This window comes from Nicotiana tabacum, chromosome 12, assembly GCF_000715075.1.
Source record: "Nicotiana tabacum cultivar K326 chromosome 12, ASM71507v2, whole genome shotgun sequence".
Classification (NCBI taxonomy): Eukaryota; Viridiplantae; Streptophyta; class Magnoliopsida; order Solanales; family Solanaceae; genus Nicotiana; species Nicotiana tabacum.
Genome location: NC_134091.1, coordinates 14,893,369 through 14,911,697, shown reverse-complemented (window position 1 = coordinate 14,911,697; position 18,329 = coordinate 14,893,369). Strand labels below are relative to the sequence as shown.

At 39.0% G+C, this 18,329-nt stretch overlaps 1 protein-coding gene across 2 annotated transcripts in view; it reads right to left on the bottom strand.

The window, feature by feature from the left end:
• Nucleotides 1-1,969: 1,969 nt before the first annotated feature.
• Nucleotides 1,970-18,329, bottom strand: part of LOC107798149 (mitogen-activated protein kinase kinase kinase 5-like) — a 33,271-nt gene continuing 16,911 nt past the window's right edge. For both annotated transcript variants that reach the window (XM_016621119.2, XM_016621120.2), the window contains 3 exons: nt 3,114-3,311; nt 2,868-2,968; nt 1,970-2,578 (listed from right to left, as the gene is read on the bottom strand). In XM_016621119.2, coding sequence (XP_016476605.1) covers nt 2,347-2,578; nt 2,868-2,968; nt 3,114-3,311 — 531 coding nt within the window. In that variant the 3' untranslated portion in view covers nt 1,970-2,346. The remainder of the gene's footprint in view (nt 2,579-2,867; nt 2,969-3,113; nt 3,312-18,329) is intronic.

Sequence of the window (18,329 nt, the reverse complement as noted above, 5' to 3'; positions counted from 1 at the left end):
CTTAAATTAATTTACTTAACACAAAAATTAACAGTTTCTTAAAAGAAGACACACACCCTCTTCCACGGTATGTCCAAGCATTGCTCTCAAAAGAAACGTCGCTAAAATGAGCCACCTTTAAGCTTTGAAGGATGGCAAAAAGCAGCAAAAAATAATCCAATACTAAAGTAAGAATTACTTGAAACCGGTTAAGAGAGTGCATAGGTTATCCAGATTGCTCGAAAAATCAGAAGACCTGACCCTTGTCACTCTTTTTTTTCCTTGCTTTTTTTTTCTTCTTTTTTATATACCTTTGATGATGCTATATGATGAGAAACCAGAAGTTCTAATAGATTGATTATAATAAGTTAATAACAACAGTTAAACAGACACTTGAATATAATACTCAAAGAAATATCACAAAAAGATGAGGCCTCCAACCATTTGACAAATAAAATTATACAACGATTTTCAAAATTCACAACTCATATATCTAAAAACTTTTTTGCAGTGTAAGATATACTTGCCGAGCTCTTGTCTTCTTGAAACTTAAGATTGTTCCACCAACATGTAGACAAAGTAGAAAAGATTATCTCCAAGCATTATTTAAAAGGGAATAACTAACAAAGAAAGGAAAATAAGTAAGAATGTCATAGTTAGAATATCAGGATCATCAGATTTCTTTCTTTGTACTTCTTTGTCGCACTCCTTGAAAAACCTTCCCTTTGAAGCATACATTGTCATTCGCTCTCCATTATAATCAGCACAAGCATTTCAAAGCTCAGAATAATCTTAAACCAATTGTTTTGGTATGATCTGAATCGGGGCAAAAAGACAACCTAGCTATATATATATATATAATCAGTGTGATTTTCAGTTACAAATTAATTAGTTAATTATTCTATTTCATATTCTATAACTGAAATCCTCTTATAATTGAGCAGTAATTATATTCGTATATATTCCATAACTGAAATCTTTGTGTAAACCTCATTTGTTTTCCTTTAGTTCACTTCTGAAGGTAGTAAGTGAGTTCTTTGTATTAAAATGAGAGAAAAATCCCAAATAAAGGAGAAAAAAGATGAATAGGATTCTTGGCCAAAGAGATGTGCCAAGTCATCTTGCCTATTTTTTCCTTTATATATATATATATATATATATATAGATAGATAGATAGATATATAGATAGATAGATAGTTATGTTGGGGAAAAGAATAGCTGTTTGGAAACTTGGAATGATGGAAAAAAGAATAATTCTGCTGAATAAAAGAGAAAAAGTGCGTATTAACAGTGAGAAAATCCCAAATAAATAGTACTTAGTAGTATCATTTTATTTCAGAAAAATAATGATGAATCCGGAATATCTGAGTGATACAAGAGTACTGGAGTAGGTCATTTGTTTGAATCCTACTTGAAAAGATATTTAGTTATTGCTTTCCTTTGAATGCCTATTGAATATATATTTATGTCTTTTTTTGTTTAAAGATCTCCAAATCGTGCGACAGTGACGCTTTTGTAACATTTTATTAATGTTTTAGTCATTTCTTGAAATGTCAATGCAACTATTTTTACATGCGAGTTTAGCTTAATTTTTCTGTTTTACAAAATAATACGATTACATATTTAGAAACTAGAAAAATAAATATAAATCACTAACTTTGTAGTTGTGAATATTTAAGAAAAGTTTTTCAAAATGTAGTGAAATAAACAAATTTTGACTACAGAAATCGTAGTGATGCACTATATCGCTTTTATACAAGAACATTTTAGTTATTATTATCTCCCTTCAATTTTCAAAGCTGAACGATAAGAGGGCCATATACGTTGCAGTATATTTTAATAACTTACTCCTCAAAAGTCAAAATACTAAGTAATAATAAAAGAATACAGTAAGAACATTGCCGTTGAAACTTATTGTCACCTAAAGAATTATATCACACAGGCAATTAAAGATGGAAGACACATTCCAATAGTCAAAGGAATATGTGTAAGAATTACTCTTAATTTATTCAGAATTTTTTACACGAGATCATAATAAAACTAATGATCTTTACACCGTTCAGGATATCAGCTGAGGAGTTGGATTAGATGTCCTTCAGGTTGGCATTAAAGCTCAGAAAAAACATTTACATCCACAAAAACCTTTCACTTTTGTGTACCTAAGTCATAATTTCAATCTGAGTTACACTATTAACTTCAGAATCATTTTCATGAATCTGTTTCAAAAATATGAAAGCCTTTGATAGCTTCAAAAGCAACATCAGTGGTACACAAAACACGTGAATGCATTTGGAAATTGCGTTGCATATCTCCTCTATACACTAATTTTCCTGATCTATACACGATTTTCCCCCTCTATTTAATTATTTATGATCTTATACAGAAGTTTGGGGTTTCCCTTCTTATGTTCCTATTAGGACTTCTGTTTTCACGTCCCAGGGGTAAGCTACTAGGAATGCTTGGTTGACTGGCTGCAGGCGAACTTGAGTTCAGCTCCAGTGAAGAAATACAGGGCAGGACTTCAAGTGTAGAACGGGGAGAGTGGTGAGAAGCTGCTCCGTACTCACTGGTTTCAGGATGAGTTTGCTGGCAACTTTCACTGAAAGAGCACAATTAAACTTGCATAAGCTAAGTCAACGGGGTAATACAGAATATAGTATAACTAGCTGGAACTAAAAAGGCAATCCCATTTACAAAGCATCCTGCATTCACGTAAGGGTATGATATAGACAGTCTACCCTAATGCAAGCATTACTGGCTAGCTGCTTCCACGGAACTATAGATATTAATGCCAAAAGAGGGGAGTAATCAGCTATTTGACAGAACAAAGCGCCCGAGTATATCCCAAACATGAGAGAGAGAGAGAGGAAGTACAAAAAAGTTATTACCTGCTATATGTTGATTTTCCATGCCTGGCAGATGTTCCTGGTAAAAGTGGCTTTAGTTCCTTTTTATGGTTAGTTGGGTCGTTAGGACTCTGCAGAGCATCCTAAAAGTGTAACAAATTCAGAGTTTGAAACCATTTGAATTCAATATTTGAAGTAATAGGAGGAAAAATAAAATTAGAGAAACTGATAAGCAATATAGTAACGTTAACCACTAAAGTCACGTAGTCAGTAGCATGTAACACTCACATGTGATTTCAACCTTGAAAAATCCTCTGAGCAACCAGCAACAGTATTACGTAAAAAAACATGCTCGAGTAGCATCATAGCTGATGGCCTATCTTCAGGTTTCCTCCGAAAGCAGCAGCGGAGGAAATCCTTTCCTTCTGACGATAATTTTTCTGGTATAGGTGGTGATTTGTGCAAAACACTGAACATAGCTTGCACCTAATAAGCCAAAGCACGCACATTTATACACTTATATAAATCAATTCTAGAAAAGCGAAAAGTAAGACCAGAGTTTCTGGCATAATTGAGATCATGACTAAGCAATCAGCTGGCCTTGCTTGTATTTTGGGATAATACATAATTACCCCTTGTGATTGTCCCACAATACTTTACCCCCTATCTTTATTAGAAGTGTAATAAATATCACATTTTCGGAGCATATAACCAGGAGAGTGCACTCTCTTGAAGGAGAGAGAGAAGCAAAAACATATTAGAAACTTATGTTTGAAACATTTTTTTATTGAAACCTATTACTATCTGTATTTCTTATTTCATTTACTTTTTTTTTGTTTTCTTTTTTCTTTTCTTCTTCATTTTTATGTTTTTCTTCTTCCTTGCCGTATTTCTTGCCGGAAAAGCTGGTGATTCCGTCTCCGAGCATTAATTAAAAGGCATTTGGTGCCTTTTGATTAGTCAAGTTGGAAGCATCTTCAAGTGTAACTTGCTGAATTAGTCAAAAAAATTGGCAAAGTGGGTGATAGGTTATGTGCCATGTTATGTTTTGATGATCTAACAAACTTAGTGATGAGAACCAGATGGGGAACCTGTTATACATTCTCAAAGTGCTCAAGAACGACAAGTATCAAGTCAGACACAAGTTCCAACAATCAGAGTCAAAGAGACGACAAGAGGAACATATGTGCATTATTTCCCTTGCTGACTGTACCAGTTAACTTCTCACACCTGTAAAGTTGCTGCAATTGTTCCTCTGCACACACACAACAATGTGACCAGTGCAGCAGCCACCTTCTAGGACATGCCTTGTACCGGATATTGCTTGCATCATCCAAGTGACATCACTTGTGCAATATTAACATGAAGCAAAGGAAAAACAACATACTTGCACATTCCAGAATTAATCAAGCTCCCTCTTAAGTGTATTGCCGACTTGCAAGTGATTTCCAAGCTTCAAGAATAAAGAACATAACGAAGGACCCGTTTCCAACATTGTATTATTATGTGTCCCTAGTTGTGTTGTACCTTTGTTAGTGTAATTTACTTGTAAATCCTACTTAGCTTAGCTAGAAGCATTGTGCAGAAAACCAATTATAAAACTATAAACCTTGTGTTTGTGTCTTGGCTAGAGTTAGTCGAGTTGTGAACTTTGTAACATCGTTATTACAAAGAGGCTTGTAACAGAGTTATTACAAGTGAATAAGGGATTGAGAGTTTAATTCCTAGGTTACAATAGGTTATAATCTAAAAGTTGTTCGGTTAGTGAAGTTGAAATCCTACGAGTGTAGGTTGTGGTTTTTAATCCTGTGACCTGGGAGTTTTCCACGTAAAACTCTGTTGTGTCATTTACTTATCACTTTGTATGTGTTATATGGGAACTGATAGAGAACCCGGTTCTCTATACAGTTTGGTAGACCCTAAGTTTCTATCAATTGGTATCAGAGCAGGTTCTTTCTATCACGCTAACACCTAGAAAGGATCCTCACGGCTGCTCCACCAAACTTTGAAGAAGGTCAATCTACCTACAGACCACCAAGATTCAATGGCCAATACTATGGATGGTGGAAGACAAGAATGCATGATTTTATCATGGCTGAAGATTTAGAGCTTTGGGATGTTATCTGCGATGGACCCTTCGTCCCTATGAAAACCACTGGCGAACGAGCAGCGACAATTCCCAAGTCCAGGAAGGAATACAGCGATGCTGACCGCAAAGCTATAGAGAAGAACTTTCGAGCAAAAAGGATTCTCTTCTGTGGTGTTAGACTAGACGAATATAATAGGATTTCTGCTTGTCAATCTGCCAAGGAGATCTGGGAAGCTCTCCAAACAGCACACGAAGGGACAACTCAAGTGAAGTAGTCGAAGATTGATATGCTCACTACTGAGTATGAACTCTTCATAATGAAGGATGATGAGTCCATTCAGGACATGTATACTTGATTCACCTCGATTATCAATGAGCTCCACTCTATGGGAGAGATCATTCCTAGGAACAAACTTGTCAGAAAAATACTCAGTGTATTACCTGGTTCCAGGGAAAGCAAAGTGAATGTTATCACAGAGGCAAAGGATCTACAAAAGCTAACCATTGATGAACTCATTGGTAATCTGAAAACTTATGAAATAAAGAAGAAGGATCATGAAAGAAGAGAGCCCAAGAAGGAGAAGAACCTGGTCCTCAAGACAGACAACAATTACTCGAGTGGTGAGGATGCTGATATGGTTTACCCGACAAAGCATTTTCAGAAAATTGTTCGTAGGAATGGAGGTATTCCAAAAAGGGGAAGCTCCAGCAAGCCAAGAGGGTATGACTTATGTCATAAATGTGAAAAGCCAGAACATTTCATCAAGGATTGTCCTCTCCTCAAGCAAGATCAGTACAAACACAACACAAACAAAGTAGCCAAGAGGAACCTGGTTCCTGACAAAAGATTCAAGAGAAAAGTAGCCACCGACAATGTTGTGAAACAAGCTCTTGCTGCATGGGGAGATTCTTTCGGCGATTCTGGAGAAGATGATGCACAAGGTGATACCTTCATGATGGCAGTTAAAAGTGAAGCAACTGATTATGACTCTATCTTTTCCCTGATGGCAAAGTCTGACGATGATGAAGATAATGATGATGAGGTAAACTTTCTAGACGTTCAAATAAATCTGAAGTCTTACTCTCAGAAAAAGCTAATATCTTTGGCAAGTATTTTAATTGATGCTTATCACAATCTTATAAATGATAAAAATACTTTAACTATGGAGCTAGGAGAGATAGAAATGAGAGAGATGATCTGGTAATCGTAGTGGCTGACCTAAAGGAAACCATTGAGGATCTAATGAAAGAAAAGAATGTTCTGATTAAAAAAGTTGACGACGTAGAAAATGAGAGAGATTACTTGTTGATAGTAGTCATGGACTTAAAAGAAAGAATAGAGGAATTAAAAAGAGGAAATAGTTCTAGGATTATCCAAAAGGGAAAGGAAGTTACAAGTGAGGCACACATTAAGCTTGAAAATGAACTCAAATATGTGAAATCTAGTCTGTGTGCTGAACTTGAAAGAAACAGACAACTTCAAAAATATCTAGGCATAGTTAAAAATGACCTAGAAAAATCTCTAAAGTGGACCTGGTCCTCTGATACAATTACTGCCATGTATGCAATCAAGGATGGGAACATGCAGGGAGTCGGATTCCAAAAGGAAAAGATTCTCTAAAATCCACATAGCAAGTATGTTACCGTCCCTGACAATTGGCTCTACACTCACTGTGGTAACACTGGTCACTTTAAAAAAAAACTATAAGGCTAGATTTCAGTCTCAAAAGAAAAATAAGGTATTTTTTGAAAAGGTCACTGCTGCTAAGGAACCTGGTCCCTCTGTTAAAAACGTGTATTGCCCGCCTAGATAAAAAGAAGTTTCATTCACCCCTTTCCTCACTACAAGGGACCCAAACTTGTTTGGATTCCTAAGTCTAATCCTTGATTCTCTTGTGCAGGAAGCAGTGAAAGAAAGCAGTCAAAAATGGTACATGGATAGTGGCTGTTCCAAGCACATGATTGGAAGCATCGATGATTTCCTTTTACTCAAAGCCTTGCAAGGAGGGAGCATTTCCTTTGGAAATGGCAAAAAGGGATACATTCTGGGAGTAGGAAGAATTGGGAAGTCACTCACTCACTCAATTGAAAATGTGTATTATGTGAACGACTTGAAATATAGCCTACTGAGTGTTTCCCAAATCTGCGACAAAGGAAACAAAGTAAAATTTGTGTCAAAAATCTGCACAGTCACAAATCTTGTGACTGGTGAAGTGGTCCTGATGGCAAAAGATACAAAAATATTTATGTTGTTGATTTTGAGTCCTTGCACAATGGGGATCTCACTTGTCTAAGTGTTGTTAATGATGATGCTGAACTATGGCACAGAAGATTGGGTCATGCAAGTTTTTCATTGCTAAACAAATTGGTCAAGAAGGACCTAGTTCGTGGCCTGCCTAAGTCAAGCTTCAAAGATCACAAGGTATGTGATGCATGTGTAAAGGGAAAGCAAGTCAGGTCCTCCTTCAAGACCAAAAAAGAAGTTAGCACCTCAAGGACACTTGATCTCTTCCATATGGATCTGTGTGGACCTATGAGGGTGCCAAGTAGATGAGGAAAGAAGTAAATTTTTGTTATAGTGGACAACAATTCTAGATTCACTTGAACCTTGTTCCTCAGAACCAAGGATTAAACTTTTCCAGTGTTTGTTGCTTTCATGAAGAAGATCCAAGTGAAGATGAGCCATAATGTTATATGTATAAGATCTTATCACGGCACAAAGTTCGATAATGCAAACATCGAGGAATTTTGTGCTGAAAATGGCATAAGTCATAATTTTTCAGCTCCAAGAACACCTCAACAAAATGGTGTAGTGGAGAGGAAAAATAGGACTCTTGAAGACATGGCAAGGACAATGCTGATTGACAGTGGCATTGTAAAAAGTTTCTGGGCAGAAGCAGTTAACATTACATGCTACTTGGTGAACAGGTGCATGATCAGGTCCCTCCTGAACAAAACCCCGTATGAACTGCTGAATGGGAGGAAGCCCAAGCTAACACATTTAAGGACATTTGGCTGCAAATGTTTTGTCCTTAATAATGGTAAGGAAGCACTTGGAAAATTTGATGCCAAAAGTGATGAAGGAATCTTTCTTGGCTATTCATCACAAAGCAAAGCCTACAAAGTCTACAACAAAAGAACTCAATGTGTTGAGGAAAGCATACATGTGATCTTTGATGAATCACACCACCTATGTGGGAAAGATTCACATGATAAGATTGATCAAGAAAGAGAGCAGTCAATGGTTCCTGGTGAAGTCATTGATATAGCAAATGGAAAGGCTGACATGATGAGTCACGTCAAGGAATCAAATGAAGATGGTGCAACTGTATCTCCAACTGATGTAGAGGAACCTGGTCCTTCAATCACAACAACTGAAGCTGAGAACAGAGTTGTTGATATTGTGCAAGGAACCCCAGATGTTGAGATGAGAAGCGGGACTCATGTCAGGAGTGGATCACATTCAGAAGAACCTGGATCTTCTTACAATGAGATTCAAGTGTCCAACTGGAAGTACAAAAGTTCATACCCTCTTCAAAATGTGACCATTCCTCTTGACTCAGGGATTCAAACTAGATCAAAGTAAAGAAACTCACTTGCCTTCTCAGCCTTTCTCTCTCAAATTGAGCCCAAAAATATCAAGGAAGCATTGAAAGGTGCTGACTGGATTACTGCTATGCAAGATGAACTCCATCAATTTGAGAGAAACAACGTATAGCACCTGGTTCCTCGAACTGCTGATAGAACTGTTATAGGAATTAGGCGGGTATTCAGAAACAAACTTGATGAGTTTGGAAACACGACAAGGAACAAGGCAAGGTTAGTAGTTCAAGGTTACAATCAAGAAGAATGGATTGACTATGATGAAAAATTTGCTCCAGTTGCTCGAATGAAAGCCATCAGAATCCTTATTGCCTTTGCATCTCATATGGATTTCAAATTGTTCCAAATGGATGTCAAAAGTGCATTTCCAAATGGATATCTAAAAGAAGAAGTCTTCTTCAAACAACCACCTGGCTTCGAATGTCATGATCACCCTGAGCATGTATTCAAACTTGACAAGGCTTTATATGGGCTGAAGTAGGCTCCTCGTTCTTGGTATGAAAGGTTGTCCAAATTCCTCCTAGAAAATAGCTTTACAAGAGGAAAAATCGACAACACCCTATTTCTAAAGAAACGGGGGAGGATCATGCTCATTGTGCAAGTCTATGTTGATGACATCATCTTTGGTGCAACAAATGATTCTCTGTGTGACGAGTTTGCAAAGCTCATGGGCAGTGAGTTTGAAATGAGCATGATGGGAGAATTGAATTTCTTCTTGGATCTGCAAGTTAAGCAAACTCCTAAGGGCATAATGATAAGTCATCACAAGTACATCAAAGAGCTTCTAAAGAGATTTGAGATGGAAAGTTCAAAGATTATTGATACTCCTATTGCCACTGCCACTCGCCTGGACATGGATGAACCTGGTTCTCCTGTGAACGAGACCATGTACATAGGTATCATTGGGTCACTCCTGTATCTCATAGCAAGCAGACCAGATATCGTATTCAGCGTAGGATTATGTCCTAGGTTTCAATATAATCCAAAGGAATCTCATTTGAAGGTTACCAAGAGAATTCCAAGATATCTCAAAGGAACACATGACTTGGTTCTCTACTACCCTTCAGGAGACAATTTTGACTTGATTGGGTATGCTGATATTGATTATGCTGGTTATTTGGTGGATAGAAAAATTACTTCTGGCATGGTACATTTTCTGGGGTCGTGTATAATTTCATGGGGTACGAGGAAACAAAACTCAGTGGCTCTTTCAACTGCAGAAGCTGAGTATGTGGCAGCTGCTTCTTGTTGTGCTCAATTGCTATGGATCAAGCAGCAGTTGGAGGACTTTGGTGTATTTTCTGATTGTGTGCCATTATTGTGTGATAACACTAGTACTCTCAACATGGCAAAGAATCCAGTTCAGTATAAGAGAACAAAGCAGATTGATGTGCGACATTATTTTCTCAGAGATAATGTTGAAAAAAGGCTTATCTGCATGAAGTTTTGCAGCACAAAAGACCAAATTACAGATATCTTTACCAAAGCACTAAGCAGAGAGCACTTTGAAAAGAATCAGCTGGCACTTGGGTTGATAAAGTCATGTTGAGCACCTAGTCCCTCAATGATTGTATATGAAAGAAACGAACAGGTAAAACAGCTAAAAAAATATTTTCTGGCAAGTTCTAACTCATTTCTATACCGTTACAGGTAGACACGCATGGCAATTACAAAGCAAACAAGAAGCTAGTGGTATTGCATTTTGGTAAAAGGATGAGGCTCGCATTTACAAAACTTATCAGGGAACATGATTCCCTTGACACTGGTTAGTAGTTCCTTTGTACACTCACACACAACTTCTTAACGGTTGAGAAAGTGCCACGTCATTAAAATGCCAGTTTCTCTTTCTCGCTTTCTTTATAATCCAAACATCATACCCGCTACTAAACGACCCATCTACCCAGAAAATGAATACCCATTCCTAACCGGTCCCTCACCCTCTTTAAATAAACCCAAAAACTGTCTCTGTCATTACTGTTCATATCAAAAGCCAAAATTTTCCTTTTTCTCTCAACAACCAAATACTTTTTTCCCCTTAAGTTCTCACTACAAATATCCACCATGTATGAGAATCTAGAAGCCTCAAATATTCCCAGTGTAGTCCCCACTGTCTCTTCATCTCGTGAAGCACATGCGACAGAGTCTCAGTCCCTTATGTCACCCAGTCCAAACTCTATACAAGATTCCCAACCACTATCTGCTTCTTTTCCAGCTCAATCGAGTTCTGGTTCTCATCGGAGTCGCAAAACTCTGAACCCAAAGAGGTTTGTGGCTGTAACCTCTTCTTCTGCCTCGCCGGAAACAATGGCTAAGAGCGACACGGTAGAGGGAGAAGAAAATCAAGAAGTCTCCAGTCTGCTAGTTGAAGAGAGTTCTGAGGCCCAACAGAGTGTAGTTCGTAATGGTAAAAAATCAGCACCAAGCCTTGATTTGAATGTTGCCAACCCTACAGATAATATTTCTCTTGAATCTACTTTGGGGTTAAATGAATAAGAAGCCATATAAAATATGTTGTTAATAGCTGCTGATGGAATTTTGGTTGGTGGTTGTGAGGAGGTTAATGAGACGGTTGGGTGTCAGGGGGAAGATGAAGGTCATCCGGAAGAGAGTAAGGAACTGGTGCTTCTTGAAAGTCTAACACCTAATAGTAATACTGAGGGACATGTTCCCTCTACTCAAGAGGAGCCCTCCACTCCTACTTGGGACGAAACTCCCTGCTCTACAAAAGAGCCCCAGGTCAGTACTGATCATGCTCCCCCTCTTCACTTCGATGCCGAGTTATTAAACTTTGTCCTTCTTGAGATGAGATCTCTATCTGAAGAGGAAATAGTGAGGAAGACTATGATGATTTGCATGTAGCAAGCTTCATTGCTGCTCGAAGTGGGAAAGGAGTTCCCAATGCACCTACTCTTAAAAGACCCGCTACTAGGTTGCAAAAGAGGGAGGCCCTTGAGTCTGTCCTGAAGAAAAGCAAAGAAGCGAAGAAAAGGAGGAGGTTAGTGAAATGGGGAAAGCAGGTGAACAAGAAGTAGTGCCTCCAACACTTATTGTTGGTGTTGATGAAGAGGTGAATGAGGAACCTGGTTCCTTAATTCGTAAGTTCTCTAAGAAACCTACAGTTCCAAGACCTAGGAGAGAGTCATTTGTGAAAATGATGGAAGTTAGAAATGTTGAGGTAGAAGATGTCTGGTGAGTAGGTGTCTGAAAAATATGGTGAGAAGGTGTCTGAAAATTCTAGTGAAAAAGTATCTGAGAAATTGTTTGAGAAATCTACAGAGAAAGGGAAAAGTGTGAGAAAGTCCGTGAAAAAGAAGGTTGGTGTCAATGAGGAACCATGTTCCTCCAAGAAAACCAAAGTGGGTGTGGCCAAGGATGAAGGCAGAGAAAACCTGAGAAACGAGAAGGTGTTGTGGGGCAGAACATTTGCTCCTGATAATCTTGACATGACAAGGATGCACCAACTGGTTGATATCTATGAATTTCAACAATGGACACATTTGTTCACCAATGAGAGCCCTAAAGTGTATGAGGCAGAGGTGTGCAGTTTCTATGCCGACATGTTCACGGTAGAAGAGGACAACATATGCCTGAAGGTGAGTGGTATTGATTTTATGATAGATGAGGTTGTGTTGGGAACAATTCTGGGAGTGCATACTGGCGGCATATTATCCATTGAGGGGACTTGTTCTCCAAACTTTAGAAATGCCATTTTGAAGGATGATGTAGTACAACAGGGGGAATGGGTACAGAAGAAGACCCTTCTTCCAGTGTACCAACTGTTGTTTGAGATGGTTAACAAGGTTTTGCTCCCACGTGCTGATAAATGGGAATTTTGACTACTTATTAGCGCTTTTTAGCTTTCATTTTAGTCCAAAACTGTCTAATTGTATTCCCCAAAACCGATAAAATATGCTTACCTGCAAGAGTATTGGAAAATGAGCCACTACGATAAAATCCAACTCAAGGAGAAGTAATATGAACAAGTGCGGACATCAGATTTTTATCTGCGGCCGCAGAATGTGAAGGAAAATCAATAGAGCCCCAGTGCAAAGTATGGACCGCACAATTATTGTGCGACCACAAAAACTACGTAGGAGCCAAAGTTTAGAGAGTTTCATTTCAAGCTCAAGAAGAAATGCGGACTGCACAATAATTGTACGGCCGCAGAAACAGCTATGCGACCGCACTCAGAAAATATGCGGACCGCGCAGAACATGAAAGATACGGTCGTAATCCAGAATTGTGCGGACCGCAGAACATGAGAGATGCGTCAGTAATCCAGAATTGTGCGAACGCAGAGTCAACTCCTGTCAAGATCTGAAGAAAAGTGCGGACCGCACATATAATTGTGCGGCCGTAGAACCTCCGAAAGGGTAATTTTGTCCAAAATTCCAACTTTGTATAAATAGACTACTTTCACGAAATTAGGTCAAGTTTTGAATATTGAAAGTCCTGTTGTTGTTTTTCTTTACCCCTTTAGGCAACTTTAGCTTACTTTGGTGATTTAATATTGGATTTTTATCTTTTAATCTTGCAATATGAGTTTTATTATCTTTTCTTTTCTATTTTCCTCTATACCCATTATGAGTAGCTAGATTTTTAGCTAGGGTTGTGACCCAACCTTAGTGTGTGAACCTAATGGGTGTTTGATTTATGGCTTGTTTATGATTGGATGTTTATTATTTAGCCTTGTTCTTGCCTTTAATTGTAGAATTAATGGTTACAAATATTAGTTTATGCCTATTTGACTTGGTCTCTACTTTAGAAAGAGAGACTTAGTCTAGGAAAACTTGGCTAACAAGAATTTGGGATAAAATCAAAAGATTGATAGTCCTAATTAAAGGGTTGAACCTAGAGATAGTAAAACCCGACTTGAGCATTTTATCAACTGTTTTGTTCAATGCCCATTTGGACTTGAGGAAGTAAAATTTGGCAAAATCACTCTCTTACCGAGAGGTATTGAGTGGGTATTTGATTGTTGATTGCTATAATACACCCCACCAACAAAACAAGCTTTAAAGTTTACAACCCGTTAGGCAAACACCTAGGTGAAGGTCATACCCCTAGGACTTTTTATATATTTGAAAACCATCCAAAAATAATATTCTCTAGTTTTATATCTTTAGAATTGTAATCCTTAACGTAATCTTAAAAGTAAAAACAAAACCATATTTGTGGAAGTGCAACCAAGATACTTCACGTGCTTTATCCAAATATATACCACTAATCCCATATCAGCTCCCTGTGGATTCGATCCTGACTTCTTGTTGGGTATTATTATTGCAATCGGCCGTTTCACAACCTCGAATAGAGGTGTGACTTGGACGAGATCAATTTTTGGCGCTGTTGCCGGGGAGCTAAAAACAAATTTAGCTATATATTTGGTTGTGTGTGAATTGTCTTCTTTTCCTTTCGTGTTACTAATCTTTTTGGCGAAACAATTGTAGGTAAAACAATGGTTCTCAACAACAATGATCCTCTCAGAAACATGCCTTCGGGGGATATGGATGTGGAAGATAACTAAGTTGAAGAGGTTCCTCTTGAATCTCAAGCAAATAGACGAGGCCAACCGCTTCAAGACAACGTTCCCGTTCCACCCCCAAATCCACCAAGAACGGCTCCACACCGGGTGTTGCCGAATGAAGGGTATGCAAGTGCCATAGTCCCGTCCCGCATTAGGGAGGGCAGCTTTCAAATCACAAATATTATGCTCACATTGCTAGAGCAACAGGGATTCTTCACCGGGGCTCCGAATCAAAATTCATACAAAACACTTGAAGGGGTTTGTGGACACTTGCTGGGGGAGTAAATTGACAAACGTCTCCAAGGATGCTTTAAGGTTGAGGCTATTTTCTTTCCCTCTACTGGGGGAAAGCCTTGGATTGGTTAGAAATATTGCCAAACTATTCTATCCATACATGGGATGAATTGGTGGAGACATTTATTTCCAAGTTCTTTTCTCCCGGGCATATGGCTACTCTTAGAGACGAGATTCTAGCATTCAAACAAGAACCCAATGAGCCTTTGCATGAGATATGGGAGAGGTACCGAACTATGGTGAAAGAGCACTCAAACAATGACATGACGGAGGCTATGATTCAACAAACTTTCTATAGGGTGACCAGTACTACCAATCAATGTGTGGTCAATCAACTTGCCAGTGAAAATTTCATGACAACGCCATATGCGGAAGCTTGTGAGATCTTAGATGAAATGGCGGATACTTTATCGGCATGGCAAAGTAGAGCAAATGTTCCTCAAGGTGATCCAAACATGATTCACCTACATAAAGAATTGCATGATCATAGGCAAGCAATTGCCGAATTGACCACCATAATGAATCAATTAGCCAAGGATCAATTTCAATAAGTGCAAGGTCCTAAGCAAGTCAATGCAATAGAGGGAGTTAATATGATGCTAAACAAGAGAAGGCAAAAGCGTCCTCAAGTGCAAAACCGTGCGGAACATTATGTGCAGGAAGATAGTGGGTTTGATCAAGATTAATCTTACAATGAACAAGAGGAGGAAGTACAATATGTGAACAACTTCCAAGGGAAAAGAAACAACTCTCAAGGCCCGAATAAACAATAATGGCAACCTCATGGTAATCAATTGAATTGGAGCAATCAAAACAACCAAGGTTATTGGAATGGTTGTAACAACCAAGGGAATTGGAATAATCAAAACAATCAAGGAAATTGGAATGGTCAAAATAACCAAGAAAATTGGAGTGACAATAGTCAAGGATATTAGGGAGGCAACAACCAAGGAGGATGGAACAATAACCAAGGAAATCAGTGGTCGGGCTTTCAAAGGCCCCAGATGTATCAACAACCGAGCAACCCGCCTCCTTATCCTTCCCATGGTCCAAGCTCTTCCAACAATGAGATGGTACGAATTGAGAGCATGTTCAAACAAATGATGGAGAAGAATGCCGACTCTGATGCCCAACTAGCCTCTCACAACACTTCAATTTGCAATTTGGAAGTTCAATTGGGGTAAATCTCGCAAGCTTTAAACACTCGTCCTAAGGGGGCACTACCAAGTGACACGATGGTGAACCCAAAGGGTGGGAACAACACGGAACATGCCATGGCTATTACTACAAGGATTGGAAAAGATGGGGATGCACCCACCTCAAGTCAAAGGAAAATTGTGGATGATGAGCAAGTGGTACAAGAAGATGAGATCCCAAACAATGTGGTGCAAGAAAATGATGAAGTAAGAATTGATATTGATGACAATGTGGAGGAGACTCAAGAGGAAGTAAACTCATCTAGGGAGCACATTGTTGACATACCAGAACTGGTAGTGCCAAAGGCTAGGCACCAATGCCAAGGCCTCCTCCACCATATCCTCAAAGGCTTGCCAAGCAAAATGGAGAGAATCAATTCAAAAAGTTCATTGACATGATGAGAAGTCTATCTATTAATGTACCATTGGTTGAGGCTTTGGAGAAAATGCCCGTTTATGTAAAGTTCATGAAGGACTTGGTGACAAAGAAGCGGTCGATGAATTGTGAAACTATAAAGATGACTCATCAAGTGAGTGCAATTGTGCACTCAATGGCTCCTAAATTAGAATATCCCGGCACTTTCACAATCCCTTGTGCCATTGGAAGTGCCGACTTTGCTAAAGCTCTTTGTGATCTTGGGGCAAATATCAATTTGATGCCGTATTCGGTTTTTAAGACTTTGGGAATTGGGCAACCAAGACCCACATCTATGAGATTATAAATGGCGGATCGTACCATGAAGAGACCGTTGAGTATAATTGATGATGTGTTGGTTCGTGTTAAAAAATTTATTCTCCCAGCGGATTTTGTTATTCTTGATTGTGAAGTAGACTATGAGGTGCCGATTATTCTAGGTAGACATTTCCTTGCTATGGGAAAGGCTCTTGTTGATGTGGAAGCCGGTGAACTCACTTTACGGGTGGGTGATGAAAAGGCAGTGTTCCACGTGTGCAAATATATGAGGCAACCGAATAGCAATGAAGTATGTTCGTTCGTGGACTTGGTGACCGATGTAATTATTGATGATACAAGTGCCACAATTAATGTGGGTGATATGTTGGAGGCCGTTTTGCTAAATTTTGATGATGAGGAAATGGATGGATTCATGGAATGTGTAAATTCTTTGCAAGGGATGGGGTCATACAATTATGCACCTCAGAAACTTTCCTTGGATCTCGAAAATAGGAAAACTCCCCCTACAAAGCCTTCAATTGAAGAGCCTCCTATCTTGGAGTTGAAGCCATTGCCTCTGCATCTCAGGTATGAATTCCTTGGCCCTTGTTCTACTTTAGCGATTATTCTTTCCTCTTGTTTGACTAACGTGCAGGTAGACTTCACATTGGCGGTGCTACAAAAGAGGATGAAAGATATAGGATAGACATTGGCGGATATTTGGGGAATAAACCCTGCATTTTGCATACAAAAGATTAATTTGGAGGAAGATTCCAAACCCTCTATTGAACATCAAAGGAGGCTAAATGAAGTAATGCAAGATGTGGTCAAAAAAGAGATTATCAAATGGTTAGATGCAAGGGTTATTTACCCTATTTCTGATAGTTCGTAGACCTCTCCGGTGCAATGTGTCCCAAAGAAAGGGGGCATGACGGTGGTTACCAATGACAAGAACGAGTTGATTCCTATAAGAATGGTGACCAGGTGGAGAGTGTGTATGGACTATCGCAAGCTCAACAAAGTCACAAGGAAGGATCATTTCCCACTTCCCTTCCTAGATCAAATGCTTGATAGGTTGGCGAGCCGTGCTTTCTATTATTTCCTTGATGGGTATTCCGGCTACAATCAAATTCTTATTGCTCCGGAGGATCAAGAGAAGACTACTTTCACATGTCCTTATGGTACTTTCATATTCTCGCAGATGCCATTTGGGTTATGAAATGCACCAACAACTTTTCAAAGGTGTATGATGGCTATCTTCACGGACACGGTGGAGGATTTCCTTGAAGTCTTCATGGATGACTTTTCGGTGGTCGGGAATTCTTTTGATGATTGCTTGAAAAATTTGGATAAGGTCTTAGCAAGATGTGAAGAGACGAACTTGGTGTTGAATTGGGAAAAATGTAATTTCATGGTTGAGGAAGGCATTGTCCTTGGCCACAAAATTTCAAAGAATGGCATTGAGGTCGACAAGGCAAAAATAGAGGTGATTTCTAAACTTCCACCTCCAACATCCGTGAAGGGAGTGAGGAGTTTCTTGGGTCATGCGGGGTTCTACCGGCGTTTCATCAAGGATTTTTCCAAAGTGGTGAACCCCTTGTGTAAGCTTTTGGAGAAAGATGTCAAATTCCATTTCAATGAGGATTGCATGAAAGCATTTGAATTGCTCAAGTTCAAATTGACAACTACTCCTATTATCATCGCCCTGAATTGGAGCTTGCCTTTTGAGCTCTTGTGTGACGCTAGTGATGTGGCGGCCGGAGCAATTTTGGGATAACATGTCAACAATATCTTTCATCCGGTCTACTATGCTAGTAAGACCATGAATGATGCCCAAGTCAATTACACTGTGACCGAAAAAGAGCTCCTTGCTATTGTTTTTGCTATGGAGAAGTTCTGCACGTACTTGATGGGTACAAAGGTGATTGTCCACACAGATCATGCGACACTTCGGTACCTTATGAGCAAGAAAGTTTCAAAGGCTCGGTTAATGAGATGGGTGCTTTTATTGCAAGAGTTTGATCTAGACATCCAATACCGCGAAGGCAGTGAAAACCAAGTGGCGGACCACTTATCTCGCTTGGAGAAGGAGAGGAGGCCACATAACGGCTTTGAAATCAATGAC